The sequence below is a fragment of the Heptranchias perlo genome, chromosome 2 (assembly GCF_035084215.1).
Source record: "Heptranchias perlo isolate sHepPer1 chromosome 2, sHepPer1.hap1, whole genome shotgun sequence".
In the NCBI taxonomy this organism is placed as follows: Eukaryota; Metazoa; Chordata; class Chondrichthyes; order Hexanchiformes; family Hexanchidae; genus Heptranchias; species Heptranchias perlo.
In genome coordinates, this window is record NC_090326.1 from 156,038,621 (window position 1) to 156,057,917 (window position 19,297).

A 19,297-nucleotide genomic window follows, 5' to 3' on the forward strand; every position below is an offset into this window, starting at 1 on the left:
CATTAGTCAGGCCACACTTGGAATACTGTGTACAGTTCTGGTCACCCTATTATAGAAAGGATATTATTAAACTAGAAAGAGTGCAGAAAAGATTTACTAGGATGCTGCCGGGACTTGATGGTTTGACTTATAGGGAGAGGTTAGATAGACTGGGACTTTTTTCCCTGGAGAGTAGGAGGTTGAGGGGTGATCTTATACAAGTCTATAAAATAATGAGGGGCATAGATAAGGTCGATAGTCAAAATCTTTTCCCAAAGGTAGGGGAGTCTATAACGAGGGGGCATAGATTTAAGGTGAGAGGGGAGAGATACAAAAGGGTCCAGAGGGGCAATTTTTTCACTCAAAGGGTGGTGAGTGTCTGGAACGAGCTGCCAGAGGCAGTAGTAGAGACGGGTACAATTTTGTCTTTTAAAAAGCATTTGGACAGTTACATGGGTAAGATGGGTATAGAGGGATATGGGCCAAATGCAGGCAATTGGGACTAGCGTAGTGGTATAAACTGGGCGACAAGGACATGTTGGGCCGAAGGGCTGTTTCCATGTTGTAAACTTCTATGATTCTGTGATTCTAGATGGGCTGAGGCAGGGGTGGAGACAGGTGATACTATGGAGGTTGAAGTAGGTGGTTTTGGTGATGGAGAAGATATGGTATCGGAAGCTCAGTTCAGAGTCAAATAGGATGCCAAGGTTGTGAATAGTCTTCTTCAGCCTGGGAATATGGCCAGGGATGGGGAAGGAAACGATGGCTAGGGAACGGAGTTTGTGGAGGGGACCGAAGACAATGGTTTTGTTCTTCCCAATGTTTAATTGGAGGAAATTTCTGCTCATCCAATATTGGATGTGGGACAAGCAGTGTGACAAATCAGAGGCAATGGAGGGGTCAAGAGAGGCGGTGGTGAGGTCGAGCTGGGTGTTTACGGATGATGTCGCCGAGGGGCAGCATGTAGATGAGAAATAGAAGGGGACCAAGGATAGAGCCTTGGAGGACTCCAGAGGTAACGGTGTGGGAAAGTATTAACGCAATGCTGAGTGGAAACGGTTTGTCCATTAGTGCCAAAGATAATCTAACACCCTATGCACCTTAGAAATCATAGAAATGTCACAGCACGGAAGGAGGCCATTCGGCCCATCGAGTCCGTGCCGGCTCTATGCAAGAGCAATCCAGCTAGTCCCATTCCCCAGCCCTATCCCCCTATCCCACCTTGACTTGTGAGTTTCATTAGTGAGGATATGCTGCAGCACTGCATCAAAGTGAGGTAATTTCCACAACTTGGCACCTCATGTTTCGTGCAAGGCAGTAGCTAAAATACCTCTTGGAAATTTTTCTGCAGGTTTTACAAACTGATGCTTGTAATGCTGGTTGTAAGCAATCTTTCTGTTGTCTGCCTATAATCTTGCGACGAGTGAGGTTACCTGCTGAAATCAGCTAGTGGGAGGTAGTGAAAGTTATAGCGTTCAAAATTACCCTGTGGGTTGAAGGATAAAATTAACAACGTAGAAAGAAAATTCCTCTGTACGTTACATTTATCCCTTGAGTAAAGCCTTGCACCCACCATGACTTTGCCCTAGGGATAAATTACCACATAAAGGAATTCTGCCCCTTCCCATCTACAGTAAACAGTGAGCCTGCCATTGAGCAATCTGTTGCATTCTACCAAAAATATTTTGCAGATCACATGTTCAACTAAATGGAATTTAAGGCAGGAGATACAATCAAAGAATAGCACATAGTGTGTCAGCAAGTTTACAACCTCCTGCTTAACAGTGGAAATGCATTGAGAACGAGAAAAACAGGCATTGCAGAATAACAGAATTCAAGGAGCTGGAATCTACGGCATCACACGCTCACCAATTAATATTTTCCAGTATATATAAATAATCTACGCCACCATGTTTTATTTAATCTGCTGTATGTGTGTGTGTGTTGGGGGGTGGGGGGCAGGGAAATTAGTAAACAGAGAGAATGTGTAACGATCACCTAACTGGAATTGTGGGTCACTGGAGACTATAGTTACGTACCCGTGTCATCTGTTTGCACCAGTCGGGGATTCCAAATAGTGTGAATTTCTGGAAAACAACCCGAAGAGGCAACAAAACACACACACAAGCCCATTAAAATTGGGCTGCGAGCTTTAAGAAGAAGCTTTGCAAAGATTGGCTGACAGCAATCCACAAGGCGTGCAATCTGAAATTGCAAGAATAAAAATAAAAACCATTGCCTTCCCCGTACAAATCAGCGCGGTGATCTGAATCATTCTAAAATAGCAGTAGCAAGAATTCAAAGGGAGAAATAACGGGGGAGGAAAGGAGCTGAGATTAAACTCTAAAGATAATTCAACAGCAATGAGTGAAGTGAGGGCAGCAGTGATATTTTCTCCTCCCCCTCTCTCCAGTTTTTTAAAATTTATATGCATTATTCTGGAGGAATTTTTCTCTCTCTCCTCGTATCACTTTGAGCCAATGGTTGTGTAGCTGACACATGGTGTTGTTATTCTCTCTCTCTCTCTACAGTTTTTTATTTATATGCATTATTGTGGGGCATTTTTTTTCTCTCTATCTCTCTTCCTCCCGGTGTCACTTTGAGCCAATAGTTGTGTAGCTGACACATGGTGCTGTTATTCTCTCTCCTCTCTTTCATTCTTTCTCCCTCTCCTGTATTTTTTTTTGTATTTATAATGCATTATTGTGGGGGGATTTTCTCTCTCTCCCTGTGTCACTTTGAGCCAGGGGCTGTGTAGCTGACACATGGTGCTGTTATTCTCTCTCCTCTCTTTCATTCTTTCTCCCTCTCCTGTATTTTTTTTTGTATTTATAATGCATTATTGTGGGGGGATTTTCTCTCTCTCCCTGTGTCACTTTGAGCCAGTGGTTGTGTAGCTGACACATGGTGTTGTTATGCTTTCTCCCTCTCCTGTATTTTTTTGTATTTATAATGCATTATTGTGGGGAGATTTTCTCTCTCTCCCTGTGTCACTTTGAGCCAGGGGTTGTGTAGCTGACACATGGTGCTGTTATTCTCCTCTCTCTCTCTCTCTCTCTTTCTTTCTCTCTCTCTCTCTCTTTGAAGCAAACATCCGGGTTTCCCTGCTCGTTGCTGGACAAGCTTTTTTAGAAGCCATTTTGGACTGGGTTCAGTTTTTTTTTCCACCGTGGATTCGCCACACCGCCCGGCCATTCAAAAATTATGCCTCATCCTTCGCGAGGACTGAATCTTTGCCAATCTCTGCCGCTCCAGAAGACCGATCCAACCCTTCGTTCGCCTGCGGTCGCTGCTGTGCATTTGGGATTGCTGAGGAAAGAGTGAACTTTGTTGCATTTTTTTCAACAAGAAAATAATATATATATATATCATCATTATTTTGGAGGAGAGAGAAAAAAAACACACACACACACACGCGTCAAAAAAGGAGGAGGAGAGAAGGGAAAAAAAAACAAGAAACACACCAAAGGAGGAGGAGGAGGAGGTGGTGGTGGTTGCAAAAAAAATAGACAACTCCGTACTGCTTTATGTGCTTGTGCCTGAGAGTGTTGGACGGCTCGGCGTGGATATCAACGGGCCCGGGTCACTGTGTTAGTTTGTCCAGCTCTTCTCTTTTTTTTAAAATAATTTTTTTTTGGGTGGGGGAAAAAATGCTTTAAATGTGGTCGAACTGAACGGATCCCTACCGCAGGAAATTAACACAACATTGGTGCATTTAAATATGATTGCTTGCTGGCTGACTTTTGCACTTTTAGCAACTTTTTGTGCAGGTAAGGATTGGCGGTTATGAGAACCTCCCCATCTCTCTTGTCTCTTTTTCTTGTGCAGCATGAGATTAACCTCAGGACTGTGGATAAAGTGGGGGGTGGATTGAGATTGTATTTTTGTTGGTTTCGGATTTTTAAAAATTCTTTCTAAATGGCTACAGATGCTTGCGGTTTGTTTTGCGGGGGTGACTGATTTTGTGTGTAGTAGTAGTTCTCCCAATATATAATGTTGGAGAGTAATTGTGGTTTTCCTATTTGTTTTCTTCTGACTGATTCATGTGGCGTGATTTGTAAGCGTGCGATCCGGTGTGTAAGTTTTTAAACAAAGCATCTTTTGTGTTTTTTTTTAAAAAAGAAAAGTTTTTGCTCAATTGCAAAATACTGGCGAGCAGTGTGAGGCTCTTATTTTTATATATGTACCATTTTTTTTGCTTTGTAGTAGGAGAGTTGAGTAGATGTATGGTGGAAGTTGCAAAGGGCTGGAAATCAACACAAATCCCCTCTCTGGATGATTTTACTCCTCTTGTATGATGCTTGTAATGTAAACAAATCTTGGCTTGCGAGTCCAATACACAAAAAGAACACAATCTATGTTTTTTTAAAAAGGAGGGGGTGGAGAGAGGGGGGGGGGGGGGAGGTTGTGTGTGTGAAATAATGGCAGATTCTCCCCCTCCCCCTTTCTCTTCCTGCCGGTTGAATCGCTGCTTTTGTTGTGTAATTCCCTCCTTGTTTTGATATATTAGAGGAGGGGGAGAAAATCCCGTCCTTCCTATTTTTACTTTGGCTTATTCGACGGCTCCAACTTTTCAAAAAGATGCAGGCACACATTTGTGTCTTTTTTTAATATATATATATATATACAACAAAGTGAAACACTGTGAACCCTTTAACTTGGGGGACAGTGAGATCCCAGCACGTTTGATCTCAAGCTGGAGAGGGTAGCAGCAGAAAGTAACCCAGTGGGGCTTGAAACAAAGAGTCGTGCAGCCAAATTGAAACAATTTTGTAATATAGTCACAGGGATGAGTTGAGCCTTGCAAACACACACATACACTGGCCCCTCTATCTAGGAAATGGCTTTATTTAGTTCCCGTCATTAAATATGCACCAAGTCTCAGTTCCTTTTATTTACGGTAACGTATGTTCCCGTTTGGCTTTAAATCAATTTCGTCTTTTATTTTTAAATTCCCCTCGATAATGTTAAGTGAGCGGCGATCGGTTTTGTTCACGCAAACTTGCATGTGTTAAGATTTAGCTTTTGTTAAAAAAAAAAGGCACATTGTGTTTACGTTCTTGGGTGTGTGTGTATGTGTGTGAGGGAGGGGGTGGATTTGTCACATGGCTGTTGGATGTGTGTCAACTATGGATCCGAATCAAAGCCACCGAAAGGAGAGGAGAGGGGGGGAAGGGAGGAAGGAGAAGGGAAACATTGTGTTTTAAGAGAGACACGTGGTGGAGGAGAGTTGTAACAGTTTTGAGCCGCTCGAGTGAAAAAATCTGATTCATTCTTTGGCTGCGGAAGCTTGTGGTCATCTGGTGTAATTTCTTGGATGTGCTTCAGTGCTTTTGGTTAGATTTGGGTGTTTGATGCAAAACATTGTGGCGGGCATGGGTAAGGCACAGTGTTTTTTTAAAAATGTACTATTTGCGTGGTTTCTCAAACTGTTTTTATTCCCTTTATCTTTTTTAATGCTGTTTATGTTTACGTGAAAGTTTCTTCTTTTTACAAAATCCTCAATCGACGCACAACTGACGTGGAAAAAAATCAAAATGAAATGCCAGTCGTCTTTTGTGTGTATCCGGCCCCTTGTGTTATGCTAGTGGTTTTTGAATTGTGATAGTTGGATTCCTGGTTTGTGTTAATTACATGTATATATTACCCACAGCTTTCTTTCAGTTTTTGCAGGATTGTGCTTCATTCACTTCGTCTCAGCAGATTAAGGCTTGTGAAATGTGATTTAGTTCATGCAACTTTAATCAAAATATGCTTTTTTAAAAAAATATTTGTTCCTGTGATGTGGGCAACACCAATAAGGCAGTAACTATCGCCCGTCCTTTGTTGCCCTGAGAGGGAATTAAGAGTATGGGACCAGGTAGGGATGGCAGGTTCCCTTCCCTGAAGTAAACCAGTTGGGTGTTTGTGACAATCTGGCAGCTTTCATGGTCATTTTTTTTAGGTGTCAGTTCACAAATAAATCTGGTCATTTGTGGTCTTTTTGGTTTTTGAAAGGGTTCAGTTGCAATTCTAGCTTCCTGCCTGAGTGGTTTATTTATTACTTGAATTTTAAAAACACATTTATTAATATATTTGAAGAAAAAAAAATCATGGTTTCTGTTGTCTGCTGCTGTAATGTTATTAATTTTATATAAAAAGCCTGGATCAGTTTGAAAACCTTCAAAAGTGATGCATTTTCTTATTAACAGGCAGCTAGCTCTATGTTCCAGTTTTACATCAATGCATTTAAGGGGAAGCTAGATAAGTACATGAGGGAGAAAGGAATAGAAGGATATGCTGATAGGGTTAGATGTAGAGGGGTGAGAGGGGGCTCGTGTGGAGCATATACACCGGCACGGACCAGTTGGACCGAATGGCCTGTTTGTGTGCTGTACATTCTATGTGGACTTTAGTTGAATATAACAAGTTCAAAGTAAAACATGATTCCACTGATCTGATACTGGTGTGGCTGCATCAGATTTAAACTTTCAAACAAGGTGAACAGCAATGTTGGGAACATTGTTGTCTGACTACAATCTTGTTTTTTTTAAAACATGAAGAACTAGAGTTATATTTTAAAATGTTAATGACTTGTGCCCTGTTTACAGGACCTTCCCAAACCTTCCCGTCTTGAAACTCCTTTTGTTCAAACAGTCAGCATTGTCATCGAGTCTCGCTGCATTAGATCTGTTAGTTATTTAAAAAAATTCTGTCAGCCTCTGCAAAAATGAATGCATTTCTTTACTCTGAGAGCGGTGAAAATGTGGAACTCCGCTAGCACATGGAGTGGTTGAAGTGAATGGACTAGATACATTTAATGGTGTGATGTTATTAACTTGTATAAAAAGTCTGGATCAGTTTGAAAACCTTCAAAAGTGATGGATTTTCTTATTAACAGGCAGATCTACATTCCAGTTTTACATAGATGCATTTAAGCAGAATAAGGACATGAGGGAGAAAGGAATAGAAGGGTATGTTAGTCGGGTTAGATGGAGGGGGAGGAGGCTCGTGTAGAGCATAAACACCAGCATAGACCAGTTGGGCCGAATGGCCTGTTTCTGTGCTGTAAATTCTGTGTAATTTCTCTGTTGGTAATTATGTTTTTAAACAGAGTGGTCGAGATGAAATGTGTATATATTATATTCTAAAGTTGTTGCAAAGCAATGATTTGTTTGGCCGGATCAGTGCCATGAACTGATGGACAAAAGACTGATCTATATTCACTCTTTTGTAAACTCATCCTGAAAATTAGACCAAAGCTCTTTTGTGGTGTTGCTCATCCAGCAGTTTTCAAAGTAGGTGGTCCGGGGAAATCTCGAAGAAAGATTTGGAGAGAAATGGTCTGTGCTGTCATGTAATGGGTTTTGATAGGCAAAACAGTTTTGGGCGGTAAAACGAGAGTCAATGCTGCTGGCTTAAAAAAAATGAATGCATGTTAAATAAAGAATCCTGGATGTTTTTGTTGTAGAGCAGTTCCTGTCCAACACTGTACTTGTGAAATGTAATCCTACTCCCAAAACTTTGGAAGCTGCTTTGTTTTTAAAAAAAATTAACTCCGAAGTTTCAAGAGTTTATAAAGCAAGGTGTGTGACGCGTGTTTACATTGGATTTGTGATACTGGCCCGCAGTCAGGTTGACATCATTGTTCTGCCTGTGTTTGCATACAATTATATTGCACACACTTGTAGAACTGCTAGCATCCTCCTGGTGCTTTTTTTCATCTGTGTTCGGCAACCAGCCCCACAGGCACGATCTAAATGGTCAATGATGACACTTTATTAAAATAAACTGTAACATTTTAATTTTGGGAAGGTAACTATTCAAAATATGTATTCATTTTTCTGCCCCTGAACGCCATGACCATTTTTTCCACATCAAAAAAATAGCTCTTGGTTTTTGGTGCAGCTATATAAAGTGAATTATATTTTTTTCAGATTCACTAAGCGAGCTTCTTTACTCCATTCCTGCTTTCAAATCGGTCAATTCAACCATTTGTCCAGCTGGAAAGAAGTAAACGTGCAACTTAAATTGGAAAAGTCATTGTCATTTCTTGAAATGCACTTTCTTATACACTAGCTGCACTTTACGTTTTCAAACTTTGTTTTGCCATAACATTTTACAAGATGCAATATCAAAAAACATGAGCCACCTGATGTTACACTAGGTTGTTTTTTGAAATTCTTAATAGGTTTTTATATTTTGAATTTCTGAAGTGAATTTTGCAAGTTCAGTAGAGCAAGTTGGATATCATTCTAATCTGTCTCTACAGCAGAGTGGGGACATTGTGAATAATTCAAATCATGATTTAAAAAAATTAAAGTTATCCCTGCTTGCACAAAAAACAAGTATCAAATCAGATTGATAAATCTATTTAGAATGACAGCTCTGCTGTGCTGTCACCACATTTTGACTAAAGTGTAATGGTGGGTGGGTGGGTGCAATTTCTGGGCCATGTCCAACACAGACATTGTTCTTCCACACACGGTTGGTGTTTGGAGAGTGTTTTGAACTGTCTAATGCTATGGCGGTTATGGATCTGTCACTAATGGAAGCAATTCGAGTATTGCCAAAGAAACTTGTTGTACAAAATTGAAGCGTGTTGACCTGAGTGTGTTTTATTTAAAAATCTGTCGTGTGACAAATAAGCTGCACAGGCAGTTTGGTTTAGACAAGATCATTCTGAATGGCTTAATCTTTATTCCATTATGCTGCTTTTACCTTTTTCTTGTGTGTTTGCCTGGCAGTGTGTGATTCTTTTTAGATCTATTTCATGATTAGCTGCCCAACAGGACCCATATGGCACCTACTGAAGATTATTGTAATGTATACCTGAATACCAAAATTCTCCATTCTGTTTACTACAGAAAACAGCCCATTATACTCTTGTCAATCACACAACCATATTACTTGACAGTAATGACATAAAATCAGCACTACACCTGTCTTCTGCTAACATAACCAAAATCAACAACTGATGAACAGGGAAGCTGTCAAACAAACACATTCTTTATTTCACAGAACAGCGACAACGCTAAGACCCAGTGATGCAAAAATTGTCTTGAGCGAAAACAAATATCTCCAAAACACTAGGAGAGTTAGAGGCTTTGATTAGATCTCAGTTCTGCTGACATACCTAAATCGACTGAGCTTTTGCTGTTGCAGCTTGTGACACTATCAGAACCCATCAATTAAACTTAAAATCTTTGAACACTTCCTGTAGAATTCATTCTGGTCGTAAAACTAGGAAGTAGTTTAAGAGTTTGAAGCACTGGGGTAAGGTTGAAGTGATTGATTTCTATTGGTAGCTGGAGTGACTCATTCCTGGTACCCATCTGAAGTCTGCATTGCCTGTACTGCAGCAGTTTGCAATCTCTTAAAATCCGTTCACATTGCTATGGAACGTCAAATCCTATCAATTTTCTCCCTCCCATCTTCTTTCTGTCCCACTCACACCCCGGAAGGTGCTGACTCATAATGAGGTATGGTTCCATAAGGCTGACTGTTCTCTGACGTCTTGCACAAGTGACTGTGAGCTTGGATAACAAATGTCGGCAGGCTATTCAACCTGGGGGGAGGGGCGGGGCGGCAGCATCACAGGCAAATTTTTTAAAAATCCAATGTTGAAGCCAATTGTAGAGGCCTTTTTGCCTCCCTGGCGCAGCACGGACTGGTTATCAAATCTGGGAGCTTCCCCTTCTTTACGGCTCTGTTTCACTGCTGGCAGTAAATATACTGATTTAGCCATTGTGAGATGCAGTGACGTTAAATTATATTGGTCAGCGTGTTTTGTTGCCTTGAGATTTCTGAGGTGACCAGACTTTACGCTCTCCATATGGACATTGTACCTGTTTGAAAGGCGAGCTTTTCTAAGGATGTTTTTGACTTGTAAAACTGGAGAAAATGGCCTGCTACCCAGTTTAGGTGTCAACCATGGCTCAGTGGTAGCACTCTCGCCTAACAGTCCCGCTCCACGGCGTTGAGCACAAAGTCTAGGCCGACACTTTAGTGCAGTACTGAGGGAGTGCTGCATTGTTGGAGGTGGATTCTTTCGGATGAGACATTAAACTGAGGCCCCGTCTGCCCTCTCAGTTGGACGTAAAAGATCCCGTGGTACTATTTCGAAGAACAGCAGGGTAATTCTCTCCGGTGTCCTGGCCAATATTTGGCTCTCGATCAACATCACTTTTTTTTAAAAAAAGCTTATTATCTGGTTATTATCACATTGCTGATTGTGTGTGCAAATTGGCTAACACATTGCCTACATTACAACAGTGACTACACGTCAAAAATACTTCATTGGCTGTAAAGCACTTTGGGGTATCCAGAGGTCGTGAAAGGTGCTATATAAATGCAAGTCTTTTTTATTCTTTTAGCTCTTCCATTTTTGGCACGTAAGAATGTAAACGGGCACGTGTGCCTTGTTCAGGGAGCAGTGGGGACCCACTTTCTTGGAGCCTTGGGAATTGTCACCAGATTTGCCAGCTCCACTTGTGCTTGGTGCCTGAATGGTGCTGGCTGGGTGAAGTAAGATAGGAGAGAGCAACAGTGGAAGGCTGACATGGCCCTCCTCTCTTGAAAGGAGCACAAAAATTGCCTGTAGAGGCGTTCGCATGAAGGGTTTGCTCTGCCAGATTCACTTCACAGTGGATTGATTCTGTATCGGGCTCACTGGTGTGCGAAATCAATATTGTCACCAGAATATTTTAGCACCTGTGGTATTTTCAGCAATTGTATATCTTTCTCTTGCCAGTGCCTCTGAGTTCCCAGCCAGTTGTCTTAAGTTTTTTTTAAAAAAAAATGATAATTCTAAAGTTTCATTTTTTTTTAGTGCAGTTCTTGGTTGGCTGAAGGGGGAGAGTGGATATCGAGAGTTATAAGTGTCACAGCTGTGCTCCATACATAACCAGCCTGTTTGAAAGGGTGAGGTGGAGCAGTTGAATTAATCACACGCATGGAGTCACATTAGTTATAAAAGGGGTCCTTTCCTTATGGAAAGCAGAACTATATTTCCTTCGCTTACAAAGCTCATAAAGGTATCATTAATGCTACATGCCGTAGAACTTATAACCACTGGTGCATTGGTGAAGTGTGAGCGCAGTGTTCGTATTCTGCAACATTTGACTGCTTCACCAAAATAAAGTAAACTCATCGCAAAGCTTCGTATGTGAGGGGTGATCTACATGCGGAAGGCATGAATTGGAGGCTGTTCCTGGGAGTCGAGGCCGTTGTTCCTGAAGTATTTTCAGACTTTGGCTTCATTGCTAGGGAAAGGCATATTCCTTTCTTCCAGTAAGGTGCCATTGCTGTTGGGGAGACCTGGCCTGTACTGTCGATTGATTGAGGCAGTGTGCAAAATAGCAATTGATGAACATTTTCTCATGTTGAAAAGCACGAATTCGGATTTAGAGGATAATCCTTGATCCTTTTATAGAGTCTTAAATGCTATTTGAAAGAGAAGGTGGATTATAGGACATTGTTCAGTTGTGTCATGTTAATTTCTCATATGGATAAGAGAGCTTGTAGGGGGAAAAATTGAAAACTTTCAGTAAAGTATTTTGTTGTACCATCTCTGGACTGTGGAAATATCAGATAACGTGCGCACGCTGCACTCCTTGCATCTTGACCTGGCATTTTTCTGAAGGGGAAAGATAAATCCGTTCACTTTATTTGACCGCTCCAATTCTCAGAGATTGAAGATGTTTGGAATTTGAAAAGGGGCATTGATGTAGGGCTCGGAGAAGAGCAGCAAGATTAATCGCAGGAACAAGGGCTCCAAGTTATGAGCAGAAATTTGCATTGCTGAGCTTACTTTCACTGGATAAAAGATTGAGAGGGGACTTGATCCAAGCTTTTAAAATGCTGAAAGGAACAGCCAATGCAAATGCAAGTAGGCTATTAACTGTAGACTGTGAGCATCAGAATCGAGAATATGGTAACACTAACAAGGCTCAAGTAAAATTGGAAATCAATACTAACTTTTTTCTCCCTTAGTGGTGAATATGTAGGTGGACTCCCAAGAAAAGCAGTTAAAACATGCATTTAAAAAAAATATATATCTGGTTGAGGTGGTAGTTTGTGGTGCACATTGGCAACCCAATTGGCTATTCTTTGGTGTCAAATTTTGTCCGGTAACGCTCCTGTGAAGTACCTTGGGATGTTTTACTATGTTAAAGGCGCTATATAAATGCAAGTTGCTGCTGTATGAGCATAGATGCTTGATTGTTGGCAGGTTGTTTGATCTGGGCTGGGCATCACAGCTGGGCCTGATCTTGTCCTCACCCAGTAACCACACACACACCGTCCAGCAGGGATCACTGGCTCAAGATCAGGAATGGGTTCACTTTTTCTTTAGAGATGTTTTACTACAGTTGTACAGGGCATTGGTGAGACCACATCTAGAATACTGTGTGCAGTTTTGGTCTCCTTATTTTAAGAAAGGACATAATTGCTTTGGAGACAGTTCACTCGACTGATTCCTGGGATGAGGGGGTTATCTTATGAGGAAAGGTTGGACAAGTTGGGCCTGTATATACTGGAGCTTAGAAGAATGAGAGGTGATCTTACTGAAACATATAAGATCCTGAGGGGATTAGAAGGGGTAGATGCTGAGAGGATGTTTCCCCTTGTGGGAGAGACTAGAACTAGGGGCCACAGTTTAAAAATAAGGGGTCTCCCATTTAAGACGGAGATGAGGAGAAATTTTTTCTCTGAGAGTCATGAGTCTGTGGAACTCCCTTCCCCAAAGAGCGGTGGAGGCATTTTTAAGGCTGAGTTCGATAGATTCCTGATTAAGAAGGGAGTCAAAGATTATAGTAGGTAGACGGGAAAGTAGGGTTGAGGTCGCAATCAGATCAGCCATGATCTTATCAAATGGCAGAGCAGGCTCGAGGGGCCGAGTGGCCTACTCCTGCTCTTAATTCATATATTCGTATGTTGTTCTCCTCTTCCCCTCCCCGCCCAACTTGGAAGGGAAGGTGACCGTTTCCTTTTTGGCACCCTGGCCAGAATCGGCAGAGTCCGCACAGACCAGTGATTGAACCTGGTGCCTTTCTGATCTTTATGGATCAGCACCACACAGGGCAGTGCATTTACCTACCGAGTCACTTGTCGGTGGGGTATTTGTGCTGCGGTCGCCAAAGTGCTGGTCTCATGCAGCCAGCTAACTTGGAAGTTCGTGGGTTCAAGCTCCGCTCCAGGACTTGAGAACACAATCTAAGCTGACACTTCAATCGAAGGAGTGCTGCGCTGTCGGAGGTGCCGTCTTTCAGACGAGACATTAAAACCGAGGGACCTGTTCCGGTGGATGTAAGAGGTGTGGTGGTACTTTTACCAAAGAAATTTGCAAGGAATTCTCCCGGTGTCCGGGCCAATTTTCATTCCACAACCAGCGCCATCAAAATGGATTAACTAGGCAATTATCTCATTGCTGTTTGTGGAACCTTGCTGTGCGCAAATTGGCTGCTGTATTTGCCTTCAGTGACTACACTTTTGAGTATTCATTGGCTATGAAAGGTGTAATTTTTTTTTCTTCTTTCTCCTGGATTTGCTACGGCCAATAGAGTCTTTCAGGAAATGCTGCAGATTTACATTGGGTTTGCTGCTAGGAACTGACAGCACAAACGTCCCACTGATGCCAATATAAAAGCAGAGCTTTAGTGATACATGAATTTTCACAAGTTTGGGCGGGGGGGCTTGTGTGTGTTACATAGTGTGCACTCCTCTAGGCTTGTGCTTGCCACAAGAGACCCTGGAACCTCTTTCATGCAACAATGCACACGGCTGCCAAATTCATCAAATCATTGAGGTAAGCATTAATTATTTATGCATCACCCCAAAACAATTTTAAAAAATCCCTCGAAGTAGCGTTGCCATGTGAATAAAGTGTACATCAGGGTCTGGGTGGTTTACAGAAAGTGAATTAGTTGTGATACAACGCACGATCAGAATTCACTGATTCCTGTGCCATATGAGCTGGTGGTTGGTGTCACTTGGCTAGTTTATTTTTGCAAACACACACACACAGCTGGTGGGGTTATCAGGGAATGACACCCAGTGTCTGCACCGTACAGTCTCGGGCCAGGCACAGAGTAAGGGTGCCTTCACATTGGTGGAGCTCAGTACTCCCGCCATAAACGTCGCTGTTTAATATAAATTACTGAGGGCATTGGAGGCTCCCACATGTTCATTGGCGTCTCAAGCCCCTTCGGGTCTTTAATTAAACATAAAGGCAAGGAACCGAACTCCCTCTCTTTTTTTTTAAGCAGTAGGAATTGTGGATCTCTGGCCTTAACGTGGAGTGGTGGCAGGAAGAAATATAAACTCGCGGACTGTGATGCACAAAGGTCGCGGGTCTCTGCTTGAGCGCCTCTCCCTTGGGATCACTTTTTTTATATGACGTAACACTGCCCTGGGTTCACTGCTCCGCCTCGAAAGAACGTTTGTGCTACACCAGTGTTAATTTTTGCACCACGTGGCCTTTGTAGAGCTCCAGATTAGCCTTTAATTGTGGACAAGGGTACAATGCGGATAAATGCTTGCGCAGGAGTGGGCTGTGACTGTGTGCTCACAGGGACGGTGAGGCTCGCTATCACTTCTGCCATTGTGACTGATCTCGGGGCACCATGCACGGAGGCAACTGGCTGGATTGACAATACGTTATCAGAATTTCTTTGGGGGGTGGCGGTGTAGGGGGGATGGAAATGAACCTTCAAAAAGTTCTGGGCAAATTATAATTTTAATGTTTCTTTAAATCAAGTAAAGATTGCTACTGCTTTCAGACAGAATTGCAGATTCTCGCAATTAATTTAATGATTCTTACTGTAATGTTTTAATGTGTTCAATTCACCTAGGATAAAAGAGAGAAAATATCGCCATTCTTTCCCCCATCCTGGGCAATCATATCCAATAAAACAACAGCCTAACATCAGTAAATCTGGAGTATTGGTGACACTGTTCGAAACCTGTTTTTTAAAACAAAATTTAAAAAATGATTCATCTTTTCAATAACAAGACCTGAAAGAGTTGCTTGTAGAGCTTAGAATACATTTACACTCACTAGGCCAGTTCCTGCATAAACATGAGGCATTAATTGATCATCTAACTGGGTCAGTTTAACAAATTTGCATTCGCAAAGGTGACAAAGTGTTTAAACTAGAAACTAACTACACACAGAAATAAACATAGCTTTTTATAACCTAATGCTTCACGAGCCCATAGGAAATATGTCTGAGGGGAATAGGCATTTAGTAACTGGGCTACTTACCCAATCCATCCCCACCAAAAGAACAATATTTTTCTCATTCTCTCCTGAAGATGCTGATCCTTACTAGGATCCAATGCTATGGGTGTTGGGCAGGTGCTGATCCTTACTGGGGTCCAGTGCTATGGGTGTTGGGCAGGTGCTGATCCTTACTGGGGTCCAGTGCTATGGGTGTTGGGCAGGTGCTGATCCTTACTGGGGTCCAGTGCTATGGGTGTTGGGCAGGTGCTGATCCTTACTGGGGTCCAGTGCTATGGGTGTTGGGCAGGTGCTGATCCTTACTGGGGTCCAGTTCTATGGGTGCTGGGCAGGTGCTGACCTCCTACTGGGGTCCAGTACTATGGGTGCTGGGCAGTTGCTGACTCCTACTGGGGTCCAGTACTATGGGTGCTGGGCAGGTGCTGATCCTTACTGGGGTTCAGTTCTATGGGTGCTGGGCAGGTGCTGATCCTTACTGGGGTCCAGTGCTATGGGTGCTGGGCAGGTGCTGATCCTTACTGGGGTCCAGTTCTATGGGTGCTGGGCAGGTGCTGATCCTTACTGGGGTCCAGTTCTATGGTGGCTGATCCTTACTGGGGTCCAGTACTATGGTGGCTGATCCTTACTGGGGTCCAGTACTATGGTGGCTGATCCTTACTGGGGTCCAGTACTATGGGTGCTGGGCAGGTGCTGATCCTTACTGGGGTCCAGTGCTATGGGTGCTGGGCAGGTGCTGATCCTTACTGGGGTCCAGTACTATGGTTGTTGAGCATATGCTGATCCTTACTGGGGTCCAGTACTATGGGTGCTGGGCAGGTGCTGACTCCTACTGAGGTCCAGCACTATGGGTGACAGGCGAGTGCTGATCCCTACTGGGGTCAAGATCCATGGGCAGTCATGCTCTGATATCTTGTCCTACTGACCTTCATTATCTCCTCCCCAGAAAGAGAATAGTCACCAGTTAATCATTAGACAAGTGACGAGGTTTAAGCCCTTATGAGGCAGACAGGATAGCAGGAACTGCTCACAAGCGGCAATCTGTATCAATGAATTGCCACCATCCTCCTGACTACTCTGTAAACATACACACACTCTATCCTATTGAAGAGATTCCACTGTTTGGAGGTGTGGAGCTTCAACAGCAGCTGTGTTCATCTCTACAACCCAGCCATGCTATGCACCAAGCCCTGGATAACATAGGCACACCTTCCCGTACCCGGTTTCCATGTGATTGCTTCCAGCAGCCGTTGTGCCAAGAGTCAGAGCTTCCTCTTTGGCTCTTTTTGGGAGACATCTCAGTTCAGGTGGAAGGGCAGCTTGCATTATGCCAGGCCCTCACCTTGATGTTCTAGACATCCACGTGTAGCGCCATGTTCCAGGCTCATTTGACACCCAGCTGTTTAATCCTCATGTAAGAGGTTTTGCCTCTGACGTGAGGTTTTGTGGGCCTTCAACACATTCTGAAGACGAGGCAGAATTTTGTATGACAGTAATGTAGCCAAACTAGTGAGTCTGGGTTTAGTGCCACAACACAGGACAGAAACATGCTCTTGCAATCTCAGTAATGGGACATTTCAATACTGCTTAAAGGGGGCTTTTCAATGACCAGTACTCCTGTATAAAAGGCAACGTTGCAGAAGGATGGTTATTACTTTCAACTTCTGTTTGGCTGTTGACTCCTGTTTGAACTATATGGAAAGAACTGGTAGAGATGTTAACTATAACCAACAGTCCAAGGGAGCTGAATAAACACTGTAGAGCTTCCAGAATCTCTTTTTAATCCAAAAAATGTTTTAAGTCTTCTCTGATGTTTTACGTTATGAAGGGTTTTGATAGGGTGAATAAGGAAAGACTATTTCCTCCGGTTGGTGATCATCAATTTAAAATTGTCACTACGCGAGTGAGAAGAGAGGCTAGGAGAAATGTCTTTACACACAAGGTTGCTGGAGCATTGTATATTTTTCCACAGGGAGTGGTTGAGATCAGGCAATGCATTCATATATTTTTGCAATGAGTTGGGTTGTGTAGACTGCCACTTGTGAGTAGCAGTGGTATTCTGCCTGCCGAGCAAGGGCTTAAACTTTGTTACTTGTCTAATGATTAACTGGTGACTATCCCCTTTGTGAGGAGGAGGTAATTAGGTTTTCTTTGTTATTGAGGTGGTTCCAAGTTGATGCTCTTGGTGATGGTAGATTGGAATTGAGTCAAACTTCTGTGACAAGATGGTGGTAATCTGTTAATTTAGCTAGGCAGATCCACAGTACTCTTGGGGGAAGTGGTAATGATCGACCAGCCATCCTAGCTCATTAATGGGATCTGGAAGAGTAGACCCTTGACTCAGGGCTGGGGTTCTTTGGCTTGGCTTTCAGATAATCCTACAAGCCAATACCCTAACAGGTGGAGTTGTCCTCACTGCCTGGTCAGCTCGAAGCTTGCTAGCGCCTTGTGCTGGTTTTAGCTGATTAACTTGGGAGCCATAACCCTTGGTTGTTGGTAAGCTCTCTGAACTTTGGGAAATGGTGTGTGTCTGCCGTGGCATAGTGGTAGCACTCTCGCCTCTGAGTCAGAAGATTGTGGGTTCAAGTCCCACCCCAGAGACTTGAGCACAAAATTTAGACTGATACTCCAGTGCAGTACTGAGGGAGTGCTGCACTGTCAGAGATGCCGTCTTTCAGATGGGACGTTAAACCAAGACCCTGCCCATTTCGGGTGGACGTAAAATCCCATGGCATTAGTTTGAAGAAGAGTAGGAGAGTTCTCCCCGATGTCCTGGCCAATATTTATCCTTCAATCAACATCACTAAAACAGATTATCTGGTCAATATCACATTGCTGTTTGTGGGACCTTGCTGTGCACAAATTGGCTGCTGCGTTTCCTACATTACAACAGTGACTACACTTCAAAAAGTACTTCAGTGGCTGTAAAGCACTTTGGGACTTGCTAAGATTGTGAAAGGCTCTATGTATGATCTTTCTTTCATTCTTCATTTCATTTTCAAAAAAGGGGAGAGGGATAAATCCGGCAATTACAGGCCAGTCAGCCCCATGTCGGTCGTGGGGAAACTTCGAGAGGCAATAATCCGGGACAAAATGAATTGGCACTTGGAAAAAATATGGGCTAATAAATGAAAGTCAGCATGGAATTGTTAAAGGAAAATTGTGTTTAACTAACGTGATTGAGTTCTTCGATGAAGTAACGGAGAGTGTTGATGAAGGTAGATTTTTTTTTTTATTCGTTCATGGGATGTGGGCATCGCTGGCGAGGCCGGCATTTATTGCCCATCCCTAATTGCCCTTGAGAAGGTGGTGGTGAGCCCCCTTCTTGAACCGCTGCAGTCCGTGTGATGAAGGTTCTCCCGCAGTGCTGTTTGGAAGGGAGTTCCAGGATTTTGACCGAGAGACGATGAAGGAACGGCGATATATTTCCAGGTCGGGATGGTGTGTTACTTGGAGGGGAACGTGCAGGTGGTGGTGTTCCCATGCGCCTGCTGCCCTTGTTCTTTTAGGTGGTAGAGGTTGCGGGTTTGGGAGGTGCTGTCGAAGAAGACCTGGCGAGTTGCTGCAGTGCATCCTGTGGATGGTACACACTGTAGCCACATTGTGCCAGTGGTGAAGGGAGTGAATGTTTAGGGCGGTGGATGGGGTACCAATCAAGCAGGCTGCTTTGTCCTGGTTGGTGTCAAGTTTCTTGAGTGTTGTTGGAGCTGCACTCATCCAGGCAAGTGAAGAGTATTCCATCACACTCCTGACTTGTGCCTTGTAGATGGTGGAAAGGCTTTGGGGAGTCAGGAGGTGAGTCACTCGCCGCAGAATAACCAGCCTTTGACCTGCTCTTGTAGCCACAGTATTTATGTGGCTGGTCCAGTTAAGTTTCTGGTCAATGGTGACCCCCAGGATGTTGATGGTGGGGGATTTGGCGATGGTAATGCCGTTGAATGTCAAGGGGAGGTGGTTAGACTCTCTCTTGTTGGAGATGGTCATTGGCTGGCACTTGTCTGGCGCGAATGTTACTTGCCACTTATCAGCCCAAGCCTGGATGTTGTCCAGGTCTTGCTGTATGCGGGCATGGACTGCTTCATTATCTGAGGGGTTGCGATT

At 43.3% G+C, this 19,297-nt stretch overlaps 1 protein-coding gene across 1 annotated transcript in view; it reads left to right on the plus strand.

The window, feature by feature from the left end:
- Positions 1–3,630: 3,630 nt before the first annotated feature.
- Positions 3,631–19,297, plus strand: part of acvr2ba (activin A receptor type 2Ba) — a 211,635-nt gene continuing 195,968 nt past the window's right edge. The window contains exon 1 of the mRNA XM_067999328.1: positions 3,631–3,749. Coding sequence (XP_067855429.1) covers positions 3,701–3,749 — 49 coding nt within the window. The 5' untranslated portion in view covers positions 3,631–3,700. The remainder of the gene's footprint in view (positions 3,750–19,297) is intronic.